This window comes from Osmerus eperlanus, chromosome 20, assembly GCF_963692335.1.
Source record: "Osmerus eperlanus chromosome 20, fOsmEpe2.1, whole genome shotgun sequence".
NCBI classification, from domain to species: domain Eukaryota; kingdom Metazoa; phylum Chordata; class Actinopteri; order Osmeriformes; family Osmeridae; genus Osmerus; species Osmerus eperlanus.
In genome coordinates, this window is record NC_085037.1 from 1,052,353 (window position 1) to 1,069,468 (window position 17,116).

Genomic DNA, 17,116 nt, shown 5'->3' on the forward strand with positions numbered 1-17,116 from the left:
ACAGAAACACTCAAAGTGGATCGACCAGCCAGTCAAGTGACTGGGCAGCTGATTTCTCAGAAACATCAAATGCAGTTTAGAGTTTCTACCTATTAGGGCGCTGTTACCCAGTTCATAAAAAGGGACTTTCCAGTCATAAACGGTCTGTATTCATTGACTGGTTTCAATGCCTCACCAGGATCCATGGCAAAATGCTCTCAAGGAGTTCCAGAAAAAAATTATATTTTACGAATTCTCAGTATTCCAGAATAAACATAACATCTAAATACAATGATGCCAGAACATTTGAAAAGAGGGTAAACTACTTTAATACATGCTTGGCTCTTTTGTTTATGTTTGCATTACCATGGTGAATGGTGAAGTGCATGTTTCTTCTGAGAAGGCTGAAAGGTTTTAATATCAGACAGGACGTGTTAACAGTAATATACCGATCATCCTCACAATCAACATTGACTCTTGATACAACTTCCTCACAAAGAAAAGTAAGAACAACTCAAGAATATCAAACAAGCAACCAAATTCACCTGCACCATTCCTCTCTCTCCTCCACTCCATTCCATCTCAGTGTCTGTGTTACATTTAGTCATTTAGCAGACACTCTTATCCAGAGCGACTTACAGTAAGTACAGGGACATTCCCCCGAGGCAAGTAGGGTGAAGTGCCTTGCCCAAGGACACAACGTCAGTTGGCATGACCGGGAATCGAACTGGCAACCTTTGGATTACTAGCCCGATTCCCTTCACCATTCCTCTCACTCCGCCACTCCACCATTCCTCTCAGTGTCTGTGTTAGAGCTGAACAAAACATTGTTATTCTGACAATGTTGCAATAGAGATGTTTTAATATTCCCTCAGCTATGTGTATAAGGATGTGGAAAGTCATGAGAAAGTATACAATCCTGCACAGTGTTGACCATCTCAGGGCTAGAGAAGAGATGACACTCAAAATGGAGGAAGGAACAGGGTGTGACTCTTATCCACCATCTTCTCCATCTGTATCATGTGTGGGTGTGTCTGCATGTTGTGCAGACAGGTACTTTCCAGACCTTTGCTGCGTTATGTGGTTTTATTGTTGCATTTTACAGCTTGATGCTGTTCAACTAAACCATATCGATATACAGATTGTTCTCTTCTTTCTTTCGGTTTACTGCATGTTTTATTTGATATCATTGGAGACTACTTAGTTTTGTTTCGTATCAAACCCACATACACCCATCAAAACCATTTGAATACATACATCAGGATGGATCTTTTAAAAACTAGTAAATTATTTCTCAGGTTTTGTGTCATAGACCAACTGCATTTCTTAAAGCAAGGCCTCCTTATAGTTCACTCATAAAGGCATTATTGTCGGCTCCACTGTTTATGGTCCCAAACATACATATACAACATTTATACCGTCAGTGTCATTTTGTGCTACTTTCACAAATGTTCACTAATGTTAAACTGTATGTTTTTATAGTACAATACATTCTAGAACTTTAAATGATTTCTAAATGTAGTTTGGTTGTGACCAACCCTTACAGGACACACACACACTCTGTAAGTCAAGCAGACAAAGATATCCTCTGGTGTTTAGACACAGAGGCCTCATTACACCCTGGCTCCAGCACAACATGACAAAGACTCATTCTGTAAAGTAAAGTCTATAGGTAGGATTTAAGACATAGCTGACAGGAAGAGAACTATAGCCAAAGCATTGACGATCGTTACAGGATGGGTTCACCAAACCACCACAGGTTACGTAGTCTCATACTTTTCATTACAGAATGAAGCTGTTTGGGATGCAGTTGTTTTCAGATACTTGATCTTCCTTCAACACTCAGGCTGCAAAACAACCAAAGGTCATGATAACACCTGACCTTAAGACTGGCATAAACCTCTGAAGAAACTATATATTTTTTTTTAACTATGAGCAATGAGCTTGCATATTTTCTTCTGATGATTATATGTATCCGATATACAATTATATTTTAATTAAATCCCTATCCTTAAGCTCATGGACAAAATCCTCTGACTTTCAAACTGTAGCATAAACAGGCCATATAAGAGGCTTGCACGTAAGCTCTTACTTTTGGTTTCCAAAACAAACCTCTTCTACTTTGTCTGCCTTGGATTTTAATGACGCGCAACAGCAATCTTAATTTTCATTGGCTCAAATCGCCAGAATATGAATATTTACCGGTAAGAGCGCTACGTTGTCTCATCATTGTCGCGTTACTTCTTGACAGAGAAAGTCAGTCTCTATCAGTTCTGATTCAGCAAGAAGCGTCGAGTTAAGTTCTTGTTAAACTACATCCTGCGGCTAACATCAAAATGAAGCTCCTCTTTTTTGTCTTTCTGGTGATAAATGGAGCGCACGCGGGTCAGTAAATTATACAGAATTTAAATTACAAAACGTATATTTAAATAGCATGAATGTTCTTTGATAATGTGTTTGTAAAGTTAAACAGTAAAAGGTTATTCGAATATGCGATTATTTAGTTTGCCTCTTCTGTTTGGTCTAATCAGTAAATATACCTATACAATCAGAATCAGTATCCCTTTCTAACAGAATATTATAATAAAATGTGATATGTAGTAAGTAGAGTGTAGTTGTAAGTATGGCCTCGATCTGTCAAACTATCTCATAGGCTAAGCAAAATATGTTGTCACAGAGAAGTGGGACTTCATTTCAGTGGGCTATGCTAAGCCTACATCTGCTTGGTATGAGCTACAATGTGAGCTAAACAGTGTTGACAAAAACTGGACTTGAGTATCTGAGCTTAGACATTGGTTGTCCTTTATGTTCAGCTAACCAACCGTGTGTGGCTCCATTCTGCTCTATGATTAATCACTTTGTAACGTGGCTGTGTCAGATCTGCCTGGTAACTAGTTACACCTGGGTGGGGAGAAACGCACCTACATATACATACCTTTTATTTTTAGATTGAAGTATTAGGCAAGATTTACATCTTAAACATTCAAATACCAAATCAGATACAACGTCTGAGTAGAACAAAGTTTTGTGCTTTTTTTCTTTTCAATTCAGTGCACTTTATTTGTTCTTGAAAGGCAGTTTGCAGTGGCATGAAGTACAGTTTAGCAAATAATAACACAATACAGGATAACACTTTAAAAGTACGTAAATGCACACAGTAATGTACAGTGGTAATGTGTTTCAAAAACAATGTAAATAGCCAGTAAGCAGCAGTGCTGTTTGCAGTAAGTGAAAAACATGTCTAGTGAAACTACAGATAGGCTACTGTACTATCAAAGGACAATGGACAGGACTTGACAATACACTTTACAGGTATTGATTCAGGAATCAGGATTTACGCTTTTACAGTGAAATTGTAAAAATAAATTGGTTGGAGAGTTTGAGTCACAAATATTGTTTGCGTCTACAAATAAGGGGAATTTACTGATGAACATTACCTGGCCTGCAGTGTGGCACTGGACACTACAGGTCACAACACAATGAGTGGCTCAATAGGCTGATTCATCCTGGTGACTTATTCAATGTAGTTTAATCTTGAACAGACACATATTGATATCATTATTACATATGTTAAACACTTATGTCCAGAAAACATAATTTCCATTCAATAGACTGCACTGCTGAATCAGTAAAGTTAAGGTCAAATTAATTTACGCATAGCCTACCTACAGTAGCCTTGAAAACCAAAAGACCAAATGTAGCTCAAATAAATGTTTCACAGTTGTGATTTGTATTGTCATAAAATGGCCAATGTCTGACCTTGTCTGACCTTATCAGTTATTCTTATCTTATGATATAGCTTATAATAACTAATAATTACTTTTTATTAATAATTAATAATTAATTTGATCCCCAATTTATAAATGCAACTACCGTTAGGGGCACTATTTCTTCATAAAACTGTCAGAGCATCAACCAAGACCAACCAACAGTATTGTACCAGTTACTGGTAATGAAATGCTTGACTACCAGACTTTCTCAATAGTGTAGACATCTTTCTAATAACATTTACTTAAAAAACATAGATACTGGTTAAAACTGCTCACAGAAGAAGCAGACTTTACTTGCCTGGACATAAGGTTGTGTTAGGAAGGAAATTAAATGTACTGGACTGCACAATGATCCCTTTGAACTCAAACTCAAATCTGTACAAATAGTGCAAGGATTTATACAGCAACAGCTAGACTTGGAGCCACTTTATGTACACTAGTATGTAGCACAGCTGGGACATGTTTTGCAGATGGGGTTCTCACTTTCTGGTAACACCAATTACAATAAGGATGTTGTAGATTTAGACGTTTAACTAAGTGGTTATTTTATTTTTATTTTGTTTTTTGTCTTGTCAATGCAGCAGAAATATTGCACCCCCCCCCACACACACCACCTCTTAAATAGACTACTGTACCCACTAACATGTCTGTATATCTTCACATTTTGTTTCCAGTGACACACTCCTACGAGTATTTCTACACTGGATCCTCTCAAGTTCCAAACTTCCCAGAGTTTGTGGCTGTAGGAATGGTGGATAATGTTCAGATGTTCTACTACGACAGCAACCACCCAAAAATGGTGCCCAAACAGGACTGGGTGAACAAGGCAGTTGATCCACAGTTCTGGGAGAGGAACACTGGCAACTTAGTGGGTTCCCAGCAGACATTCAAGGCCAACATTGAGATTGTAAAGCAACGCTTCAACCAAACTGGAGGTAATGTCAAACACATCCTCAGACATTTCCATACAGATACATGAGGCCTCTGAATCTGAAGCTGCTTTCTGCAGCATCCAAACCAAGGATGTCAGAGACGTGCTTAACTCTCTCACCTCCCTCCTCCACCTTGTAGTCCTCAGAGTCTGTATAGATCAGACACATGGAGAACAACAGTGTGTGTGTATGTGTGTGTGTGTATATATGTGTGTGTGTGTGCGTGTATATGGTTGTGCTCCCCAGCAGGGGCCAATTGTATCACACTGTGTAAATTCATCTGTAAAAGTGCATACGGAGAAAACTGGAAAACTCTGTACGCAAACATTTCTCAGATTGATGAACACTGCGTACGGCACCGATGTCACACGTTTGTCTTCATAGACTCCACTTAACTTGTGATTGTGGCACGTGAACAAGCTCCTTGTCCACACCCAGTCAACTCCCATATTCGACCTTACATGGTTGTTGAAACGCCCATATTTTGTCAGGTTTCTCAATAAACTTCTCAATTAGCCTATTGTGAACAATGAATGATTCTTAGTGAGAAATGGTTAAGGCAACAAAAAAAACGGTGAAAAAGATCAAATGTACTCAATGTGAAATGGAGATCTTAATTTGCGAAATAGGAGGAGCATCTTGTTTGGTGGCCTTAGAGTAGCAGTTACTTGAACGCTGATGGAGTAAAAAAAAGGAATTAATCAACCCATTGTGCCCTTATCGAAACGTGTGCAGTCGATGGCACTGATCACATTTGGGAAACCGGTTTTCGCTGCAAATTGCACTTTAATGTTGGCCTGTTCAACCACAGTATAAAGTCATGTAATGTACGTTGGGAACAGGCAGATCATGTCATCTCACACCTCAGGTGTCACATGACTGAGGGTGGATTGGCTTCTCCCCAACCTGTCTGCAGCTCCCGCTGAAATGGCCCAAATTCACACGTTTTCTTTCTGGCTAAACAGGCTGAAGTGAGATCATTGGCATCATTTGTAGATAATCTCCACAATTGACTCCCACTGTAGATCAAGTCAAACTGCCATTTGTTATGCATGCACTTCCTGTCTGCCTCTCGGTCACTCTGTGTCGCCGCATCACATCTCTAAACCTGGCGTACGCACGGGTTCTAACGTGTGCAGAAGGTACGCAGATTCTCACGTGCTTTTTCATAAATCTGAAACTCTGTGTAGAAACACCCGTACACGTTTCTATGCCTATTTTCATGCGTACGCAACTTGGTACATCCGGCCCCTGAGCTGTAGACTCCCTGCCCGTCTCTGAGGGAACAGCAGAGGGCAGCAGAGCAGCAGCACGTCTGACTGAGATCACACACACTCACACACTCACACACACTCATATACACACAAACACACACAGTCTGACAGTAAAGGAGTCTGGGATATGATGCTGTCAGAACCATCATGATCTACTGACACTCAACATCACACAGTGGAGCTCACTATGAACACACTCATACACACACTCAGGACACACTACACACTACACACACTCAGGATACACTACACACTACACACACTACACACTCACACACACACAGTACACACTACACTCATACACACACTCAGGACACAGTACACACTACACACATACACACAGTACACACTACACACACTCAGGACACACTACACACACTCAGGACACAGTACACACTACACACACTCAGGACACACTACACACATACACACACTCAGGACACAGTACACACTACACACACTCAGGACACACTACACACACTCAGGACACACTACACACTACACACACTCAGGACACACTACACACACTCAGGACACACTACACACTCACACACACTCAGGACACAGTACACACTACACACTCAGGACACAGTACACACTCGGACACACTACACACTACACACTACACACACTCAGGACACAGTACACACTCGGACACACTACACACTACACACTACACACACTCAGGACACACTACACACATACACACACTCAGGACACACTACACACTCACACACACAGTACACACTACACACTCACACACACACAGTACACACTACACACATACACACACACAGGACACAGTACACACTACACACATACACACACTTACACACATCAGGACCAGAGTACACGTACACACAGGACTACAGTCAGACACACAGATGCACATGTATGGACGTATCACTCTGTAGCACACACACACTGTCCAGAGGTGTAGGATGTGAAGCTCCAGTACTACATGCACTACACACACGTGTTGACATTCACTCTTCAGTCCACACACACACACATCCACACACACACACATCCACACACACACATCCACACACACACACACACTGTCCAGAGGTGTTTGATGTGAAGCTCCAGTACTGTATCAGTCTACAGAGATGTAGTAACAGACTGTAGTCATATAGAACACAGAACACACCCTGGGCTCCAACATTCCACTGTTCATCTGGACTGACAGGCAGGACTGAGGCTGGGGTAGAGGCAGGGAGGCAGGAGTGAGTCTCGGGCAGGGGCAGGAAGACAGGACTGAAGCTGGGGTAGGGGGAGTCTGGGCATTGAGGTAGGATTGAGGCTGAGGCAGGATTGAGGCTGGGGCAAGGGAAGTAGGGGCAGGGAGGTAGGACTGAGGCTGGAGCAGGGGGAGAAGGGGCAGGGAGTCAGGAGTGAGGCTGGGGCAGGGGGAATAAGGGCAGGGAGGCAGGACTGAGGCTGGGGCAGGGGCAGAGAGGCAGGACTGCGGCTGGGGCAAGGGGAGAAGGGGCAGGGAGTCAGGAGTGAGGCTGGGGCAGGGGGAATAAGGGCAGGGAGGCAGGACTGAGGCTGGGGCAGGGGCAGAGAGGCAGGACTGCGGCTGGGGCAAGGGGAGAAGGGGCAGGGAGTCAGGAGTGAGGCTGGGGCAGGGGGAATAAGGGCAGGGAGGCAGGACTGAGGCTGTGGCAGGACTGAGGCTGGGGTAGGGTCAAGGAGGCAGGAGTGAGGCTAGGGCAGGGGCAGGGAGGCAGGACTGAGGCTGGGGCAGGGGGAGTCTGGGCATGGAGGTAGGATTGAGGCTGAGGCAGGATTTATAGGGACATAGGGCAGGGAGTCAGGAGTGAGGCGGGGGCCGGGGGAATAAGGACAGGGAGACAGGACTGAGGCTGGGGCAGGGGGAGTAGGGGCAGGGAGTCAGGAGTGAGGCTGGGGCAGGGGCAGGGAGGCAGGACCGAGGCTGGGGCAGGGGTAGGGAGGCAGGACTGAGGCTGGGGCAGGGGGAGTAGGGGCAGGGAGGCAGGACTGAGGCTGGGGCAGGGGGAGTAGGGGCAGGACTGAGGTTGGGGCAAGGGGAGTAGGGGCAGGGAGGCAGGACTGAGGCTGGGGCAGGGGGAGTAGGGGCAGGACTGAGGTTGGGGCAAGGGGAGTAGGGGCAGGGAGGCAGGACTGAGGCTGCCTCCCTGCCCCACACTCACATCAACACAAACACACACAGTCTGACAGTAAAGGAGTCTGGGATATGATGCTGTCAGAACCATCATGATCTACTGACACTCAACATCACACAGTGGAGCTCACTATGAACACACTCATACACACACTCAGGACACACTACACACTACACACACTCAGGACACAGTACACACTCACACACACATCAGGACCAGAGTACACGTACACACAGGACTACAGTCAGACACACAGATGCACATGTATGGACGTATCACTCTGTAGCACACACACACTGTCCAGAGGTGTTGGATGTGAAGCTCCAGTACTGTATCAGTCTTGTATCAGATGTAGTAACAGACTGTAGTCATAGAGAACACAGAACACACCCTGGGCTCCAACATTCCACTGTTCATCTGCACCATCAGTAAAGTTAGAACACATCCAGGTCTGAATTCAGATGTCTGCTTCTCACACAGAGCCAGACTGTCGTCCCACAGCTACAGTAGTTAGACTCTATAGAGTTGTCTAGGTGGGGGTCTGATATCGGTACAGTCTATAGGGTTGAGGCTGGGGCAGGGGGAGTAGGGGCAGGGAGGCAGGAGTGAGGCAGGGGGAGCAGAACTGAGGGTGGGGCAGGGGCGGGGAGGCAGGACTGAGGCTGGGGCAGGGAGGCAGGACTGAGGCTGGGCCAGGCGGAGTAGGGCCATGGAGGCAGGACTGAAGCTGGGGCAGGGTCAGAAGGGGCAGGGGGAGCAGGTGTGGAGTGGGGTCCCAGCAGGCAGCAGAGCGGGGCTCCAGGTAGGGGAGCAGGGCTGAGACAGGGGACTGGAGACGGGGACCAGAGTCAGAGCAGAGGGAACTGGAGCAGAGAGAGAAGCAGCATCAGGCCAGGGACAAGCAGGCACAGCAGGAGGACTAGATCAACACAGGAGCCGACGTCCTGAAGCACAGCCTGACTGAGCAGAGGCTAGGAGCTGCAGTCTGGGAGAGGCTAGGAGCTGCAGTCTGGGAGAGGCTAGGAGCTGCAGTCTGGGAGAGGCTAGGAGCTGCAGTCTGGGAGAGGCTAGGAGCTGCAGCCTGGGAGAGGCTAGGAGCTGCAGTCTGGGAGAGGCTAGGAGCTGCAGTCTGGGAGAGGCTAGGAGCTGCAGTCTGGGAGAGGCTAGGAGCTGCAGCCTGGGAGAGGCTAGGAGCTGCAGTCTGGGAGAGGCTAGGAGCTGCAGTCTGGGAGAGGCTAGGAGCTGCAGTCTGGGAGAGGCTAGGAGCTGCAGTCTGGGAGAGGCTAGGAGCTGCAGTCTGGGAGAGGCTAGGAGCTGCAGTCTGGGAGAGGCTAGGAGCTGCAGTCTGGGAGAGGCTAGGAGCTGCAGTCTGGGAGAGGCTAGGAGCTGCAGTCTGGGAGAGGCTAGGAGCTGCAGTCTGGGAGAGGCTAGGAGCTGCAGTCTGGGAGAGGCTAGGAGCTGCAGTCTGGGAGAGGCTAGGAGCTGCAGTCTGGGAGAGGCAGGGCTGAGGGTTTCTAGAGGTCTGGATGGAGAACACAGAGCAGCTGGTGGGATGTGCTCTGCCTCAGCACACTGTCTCCTCTCTCTCTGTCACACACACACACACAGGGAGGGGGAGAGAGAGAGAGCTGGGGGAGGGGCAGCAGGTTAGGGAGACCCAGGAGGAGAGGAAGAGGGCGTGGCAGGAGCTGATGTAACAGTGTATGACTCACCCAGAGCCCAGGCCCACTAGCTGGGGGTAACACTGTGGTCCGTCTGACTGACTTCAACAGGAAGGAGCGTCTCTTTGGTGTCTTCCTCCAGTCGCTGTGGTCCATAGTTTAGGGTTTCAGGACACTTCTTCTAAACGTGTGACGTCGACGATGACATCAGCTGTCACTGGGATCAAACTCCTGCAGGGTCTTTGTAAGAGGCGTCGTGGTGCGCCCCTGCATGTCAGCTGATGGGCAGGAACAGCTGTTCCTCAGCCAGCTGGCGTCGGCTCTGCAGGACCATGAGAGCCGCCCTGCAGTCGTCTGGTGACAGCGACAGAGGAACATGTCACCGTCCTCACCTGAGATGTGACTGAGGTGATGGAAGTAAGAAACCATCCCAGCAGAGGGAGGGAGAGAGCAGAGAGACGCTCCTCTGTGTTACAGTCTACAGGGAGAGACCCATACTGAACCCCTGGTATCTCCCTGGAGGTCTGGTCACACACACCCCTACCTCCCACACACCGTCTCTCTCTCTCACACACACACACACACACACACACACGTTACAGCAACACCACTGCACTGAACACAGTGGCTACCTCCAACCCGGTGCTGTAGATGTCACCACGGCAACATCAGCCAGTGTAGATACACCCTCTCTCTCTCTCCATGTCTCCATGGTAACGCTGCCAGTCCGTCAGTCAGTCTGAGTGGTGAAGGAGTGACATCAGTAGAAGAGAGGGACGACACACACACACACACACACTGTGCAGGCTGTAGGTCGTGTTGACTCCCTGTAGCGGTGACAGAGAGTGTGTGTGCTGGGGTGTCAGCTTCAGGACTGGCTGCTTGAACCTCTGCTGGATGATGATGACATCATGATGTGTGACCTCATCCTGAGTGAGCACCTCTGTGGTCCTGTGTGGTAGAGTGTCCTCCCTGACATGAGGTGGGACCAGCTGAGGTAGAGCACACACTCGAAAACAGGACTCCATGTCTCTCTGGATACAGTCACACTGGGTCTGCCCCCCCATGATAGACCAGTGTGTCCAGGGGGGTTACTGTCCATCATGCTGCCTCTCTCTACAGGAACAGGACATAGGGTCCTGTCCTATGGAACATTCTGGTCTCTCAACAAGACTGTCTTACTCAGTGTGGATCTGTATGTGTACGTCAGCTGGGTGTGTATCTGTATGTACAGAACCACAGGTGTAGTACAGATATATGTAGTATGTAATGTAGCTGCATTTACTGTGATGTAATGTATGTGGCATGTGTGTGTGTGTGTGTTCTCCTACTATGGAATACTGTGGGTGGTACATACCCGTCCTCTCTGTTTTAACCTGTTACTGCTACAGTATTAGCTTTTATTGTACAACATGTATTGATAGTTAAACTGTACAGGATGTTGTGTGTTTGTGCCGTGTCTTCTCACACTCAGCAGACAGGACGGTACTGATGGTGGTGCTCTCTCTCTCTCTCTCTCTCTCTCTCTCTCTCTCTCTCTCTCTCTCTCTCTCTCTCTCTCTCTCTCTCTCTCTCTCTCTCTCTCTCTCTCTCTCTCTCTCTCTCTCTCTCTCTCTCTCTCTCTCTCTCTCTCTCTCTCTCTCTCTCTCTCTCTCTCTCTCTCTCTCTCAGGTGTACACACAGTCCAGCACATGTATGGTTGTGAGTGGGATGAGGAGACTGGAGCTACAGATGGGTATCATCAGGATGGTTATGATGGAGAGGACTTTATATCTCTGGATCTGAAGAACCTGAGATGGATCGCTCCAGTGCAGCAGGCCTTCATCACCAAACAGAAGTGGGACCAGGACAGAGCTCAGCTTGAGTACTGGAAGAACTACTACACCCAGATCTGTATTGACTGGCTGAAGAAATATGTGGACTATGGGAAGAGCACTCTGAAGAGGACAGGTAGAGTCACATGACCCCACAATGACACAGAACTATTAAGGGTGTAACAATATATCATGGCACAATATTTAGCAATGCAAAAATATTACAATATGTATCTATTTGATCCTTTTGGTTGAGCTACCAGCACGCGATCTGCGTCACGCGTGCATTCACTGCATTCACAGGAATCGCTTGAACTGAGTTAACTAAGTTGTATGTACAACAAAGAATGTTATTGAAATGTTTCATTTAATATGTTGTTCAAAATATTGTGATACGTATTGTATTGTGAACCCAGTATCGTGATACGTATCGAATTGTGAGCTGAGTGAATCGTTACACCCCTAATAACTATGTACACACATACTATTGATATGATGAAGACAGCAGTAAACCATAATGCTTTCTGGAATGTGTACTTCAGTGAATATGATTTTGATTAAATTGATTAAATTGTTAGAATGACAGTGATGGTTTAAAAAAAAGTATTTTCTCCCTCTCTCCTGATCTCTCTCTTCCTCCAGTCCCCCCCTCCGTGTCTCTGCTCCAGAAGAGCCCCTCCTCTCCAGTCACCTGCCACGCTACAGGCTTCTACCCCAGAAGTGTCATGGTGTTCTGGAGGAGAGATGGAGACCAGGTGTACGAGGATGTGGAGCATGGAGAGGTTCTCCACAACGAGGATGGAACCTTCCAGAACAGTGTTCACCTGACAGTGAAGCCTGAGGACCTGGACAGCGGGAGGTATGAGTGTGTGGTTCAGCTCTCAGGGGTTCAGGAGGACTTTGTCACCAGACTGGAGCGCTCTGTGGTGAAGACCAACCATGGAAACACTGGAAGGACCAACCCAGGTGAGACCAGCAGGGCTGAGAAGACAAATACAAATATACATTTGTTACTGTACTTCCTCACATGAGGATATAATGATGGAGGGATGACTAGGACAATTTATTTAGTGTTGTATCTCTATGTTCAGTTAAATCTAATATACACTACCGGTTTCTTATTCATACTTATAAACACTTTCTTACATACAGTACATAGTTGACCCTGTACCGGTTCTACCTGTGTGGGGTTCTGCTACTGGTGACAACATACACAGTTCTAGAATGTTATAATATTAAAGATCTCTCATTCTCAGAGTGACCTGATCTCTTCCTAATGACTCCATAGAATGTGACATCACCAGCATGTGAGGCTCCAAGCTGCAGTCTGAATGTTCTGTGTTGGTTGTTACAGGTGCAGAAGGTTCTGGTTCCTCTGGTCTCATCATTGGAGCTGTGGTTGCTGTTCTTCTGCTGGTCGCCATCGTCTGTGGAGTCGTCATCTGGAAGAAGAAGAAGAATGCCAAGAAAGGTGAGAGGAGAGGAAGAATACTTTTATTAAACCTCATCACTGTGTGTGTGTGTGTGTGTGTGTGTGTGTGTGTGTGTGTGTGTGTGTGTGTGTGTGTGTGTGTGTGTGTGTGTGTGTGTGTGTGTGTGTGTGTGTGTGTGTGTGTGTGTGTGTGTGTAAGGATGTCTCTAGTGCTCATAATGGGGATGATCAGTGATCATAATTCTTCTAGTGATATTAATAATGCTGTGTCATTTCTGTGTTTCAGGATTTGCTCCAGCTAACAGTGAGTATTAAACTGAAGTATCCAGACAGTGTACTATGTTCACAGTATATCTATTTTCACACAGATACCTATATATACATCACATAGACAGTCCTTCTTAAACTTGAAAAAGAAAGTTTCTGGTAGTTCAACATTGTGTGTGTGTGTGTATCCATGATGTGTGACTACCTCCATGTCAGTTGTGTGTTCCTGGTCAGCTCAGTTGAACTGCTCTGGTTGTTTCTCCATGCAGCTTCTGATGATGGATCTAACTCCTCCAATAACACGGCACCAAAAGCATGAGGCCTTTCTGTTTAACCAATCACAGGTGAGTGTCTCAGGAAGTTTGTGTTTATCACAGTAACATGTTAAACTGGTATTTTAGAGACCTGATTCATCAAATCCCTGACTGTCATGAAGAGTCTTGGTTAATTCAGTGTGAATGTGGAATGGTAGTTTTATACCATAAAAGTTAGTGTTTACTGTACTGTGGTTTTAATGTGTCCTAACAGGAGAGAGGCAGAGACAAGTGGAGGATGGAGAGAAACACTCACCAATCATGAAGTGCAGAAAGGAACAACGGCAATTTTACACAGTGTCTCTGATTACTGATCTGGTCTTAATAATGAGCAATTAATAATATTTTGATCCTTAAAAAATGGGGGTTTTTATGTTCCATACAAACTACTTTGTACCATGACATACAGTAATTTTTGTTTTCATGCCTCACCAAAACATATTTTGTTTCTCTGTATTTCTGCTCAGCTGAATACTCTATTACTGTAAATATTATAATTAATGGGGCATGTTCTGCCAGATTACATTAACTGTCAGAACTGTCCAGTATTGGGTTCCTAGTGAGTAATGACGTAATGTTTAGAACACTGAGTTTGTTCACAGAGATAAAAACATTCCATGAATATAGTCAGAGACTATAGAGAGGTTTCTAACTGGGTTGAGATCAGATACTGTATGTATGATCATGCTGACAGCCTGGAGACAGAGAGGGCTCAGTGCTTCTGATGTTCAGATCAACAGCAGACTTCTCCTCTCTTTAGCACCAGTCTGCAGGAAGGCTCTGTTAGTGTATAACTGTTTACTCTATTACACTAAAGGAACAACCTTAACCCAGCTTTATAACATCAAGACGAGGGGAGACGCTCCCCATTAGTCTCCTAAACATGTTAGAAGTCAGCTACACTCTTCTATAACTAACTGGAGAGACCATCTTAGAGTAACCAGCATAGAGAGATCTCAGTGATTCCTCAGAGACCAGCTGCCACTGTTTGTACTGTGATGTTGTTGCTGCTGGAGGCCTCGACAGTGGTTTCCTCCTGTTTCATTATCCATCTCTGATGGGAGCTCCACAGATAACAGTATATAACATCACCCCTCCCCCCCCCCCCTATGTCCTTGTATAGCCGTTAAGCCTTCAGGATGGTTTACAAACTACTTTCACTCTTAGACAGCTTCATAACATTAACGTGGGGAGAGGGTTTGTTTTGATCCAAGTGTCGGATATGTTTCTTCTGGTAGACAAATCCCTTATAGTGTTTTTTTGCGTGAAATGTTATTGTTCATCTCTTGATCTCTTATGTTTAGGGCAAGATGAGAGATATTTATCTCTTGTGTGATACATTTTCTATTTCAGAAGCTTCAGTGAAAATGCTTCTTTTGTCACAATTGTGATCTTTGGGCTTGGTTTATGTATATGTGGTTTAAACGGAAATAAAAGGGGTTCACATGTGTTCTTTGTGTGTCCTGCTTGGAGAGCTTCAGTCAGTAAGCTAGTCAGTGATCAGAACTACATTCACTGTAGTTGTGTGAGACTGGTTATGGGTATGATCACTATCATCTAAGTATAATAAATATGTAGATAATATGCAACTACATGGTATGTATGGATTGAGGGTTTGCAGGTGAAACAACAAATCACTGTAGATTTAACTTTTATTTGCTGTTTATGGCCTGTAGGCTGTCGTAGAATAATATTCTATGTTTTCAACCAATTCTCAAAGTTTGAAACAGCACTGGAACTCAGCAAAGTTTGAAGCAAAGTGTTTATTAGAATTCAGAATGACAGAGACTCCAACAAACGTGAGCAAGATCCCGGGGTCAGACTGGAATTTCTCTTATATATTTTCCCAATTATTTTATGATGTTCTGCAATTGGTACAATACTTGTTGGTCACCGAATGCATTATGCATTCTTACCCTGCTGGTTTCCTTGTCCTAGGAGATTCAGATCAGGTGCTTTTTGCATAGAAAACTCCCATTTTCAGGCCTGCTCTGGCTTGAAGGCCAGCTGCTAGGTTCTGGGCATAGGGCCATAAATGAGCCACATGATATCTGGGCCTTGTAGTTTTCTATGGAAGAAGCATATACACAGAGTCTTCTCTCGCACTCAGCCACTAATCCAGATCTTTACATTTTGGGCTTAATATCTTCTACGTTTTAGTGGCAATAATAATCAGTCAACAGCTTTGCATCTGGTTTTCAGGAATATAGAATATGCTAAAAAAGTGATTAAGAGTTTAAATCATATAAATCCATAATCATTACCCATCTTCATAATTACAACAGTATGATGGTTTTTTCCACAACAAGGCCCCATTGAGTGAACAACTTATAATGAATGTTTTTTGGGGGCTATATCTGTTCTGCAACAATGGAAGTCAATTTTGCCTTGAATGTTACATTCCAACAGGCAGGTGTCCCAGCATTTGTTAATTACAAACTTTGTATTGGAACATGATAAGTTACTACATTCTCTTAAGCATTAATTTGGACAGGATTGTACTGCAGGAAGTAGTATATTGCTAATATCCATCTGCATAATGGCAAGAAAAAGGTGAAAAAGAAAGACAGACAGACCATAATAACCCTTAATGGTTGTTGTATGCAAGGAAGTCTGATGATCTGGGGCTCTTTTGCTAGATCCAGACACTGGAGGGAGTGGCACACTAAACCAAAACAGCTCCCACAGCATATTGCAGCACCATGTAATACTCTTCTGTATTCTGGTATACTCCTAGTTGATCAGGGGTTCACCCTACACCAAGATAATGACGTAAACATACCTCCAGGCTCTGTCAGAACTACCCTAGAAGAAACATGACAGTAGGGTTCAAGTCATGGACTGGCCAGTGCAGTCTCCAGACTTAAATTCCATTGAGTTGGTTTTGGAGGAACAAGGAAAAAGGGTCAAAGCAAAGCAACCTACAAGTGCAACACATGTTCCCCTCTAGGGGGCGATGTGACTCCATGACTCACTGTGGGAGCTTCACTACACCTGCTGTTGTTGACCATGCAGGCAGGCAGGGGCTTTTGACCACAGAGAAGGGAGGAACTCAACCATGCAGGGCAGCAGGCCTACAGAACATCAAGGTCTGGGTTCCAGACAGTGAAACTGCTACTATAAATGACACCCTGTTTTGTGTGGGAGTGGGGCTCCATAACCGACATACAGTAAATGAACTTCAGTCTACCCACTTTGTTACTTATGTGAAGCCTACTGAACACATCCACACTTGTGGTTATGGGAGGTGGTGACAAGTGTTAGGGGACATTTACATGCATTCATGTAGCAGACACTTTTATCCAACGAAAAGCACAAACAATATAGTAAGTATAGCACATAGTCAAGATCTAGAAGTGCACAGTTCTGACTGTATTACAGTGGTTAGTGCCAATAAACAGTATTTCAACAGGACACAATGCAACAACAACATCATCATATCTGAAATACATCATGAAAGGTCAAGTCCACACTCCTAGGATCTAACCCAGTGAGGGGCAGGGGAGGGTGTTATTCATCA

General features: G+C 45.2%; 1 protein-coding gene across 1 annotated transcript; it reads left to right on the forward strand.

The window, feature by feature from the left end:
* Positions 1–2,202: 2,202 nt before the first annotated feature.
* Positions 2,203–15,046, forward strand: LOC134040653 (major histocompatibility complex class I-related gene protein-like). Its single transcript, XM_062486668.1, has 8 exons — positions 2,203–2,364; positions 4,424–4,684; positions 11,441–11,719; positions 12,226–12,549; positions 12,938–13,054; positions 13,302–13,319; positions 13,552–13,626; positions 13,811–15,046. The coding sequence occupies exons 1-7, from the start codon at positions 2,316–2,318 to the stop codon at positions 13,599–13,601; spliced, it is 1,098 nt and encodes a 365-aa protein (XP_062342652.1). The 5' UTR covers positions 2,203–2,315; the 3' UTR covers positions 13,602–13,626; positions 13,811–15,046.
* Positions 15,047–17,116: the final 2,070 nt, after the last annotated feature.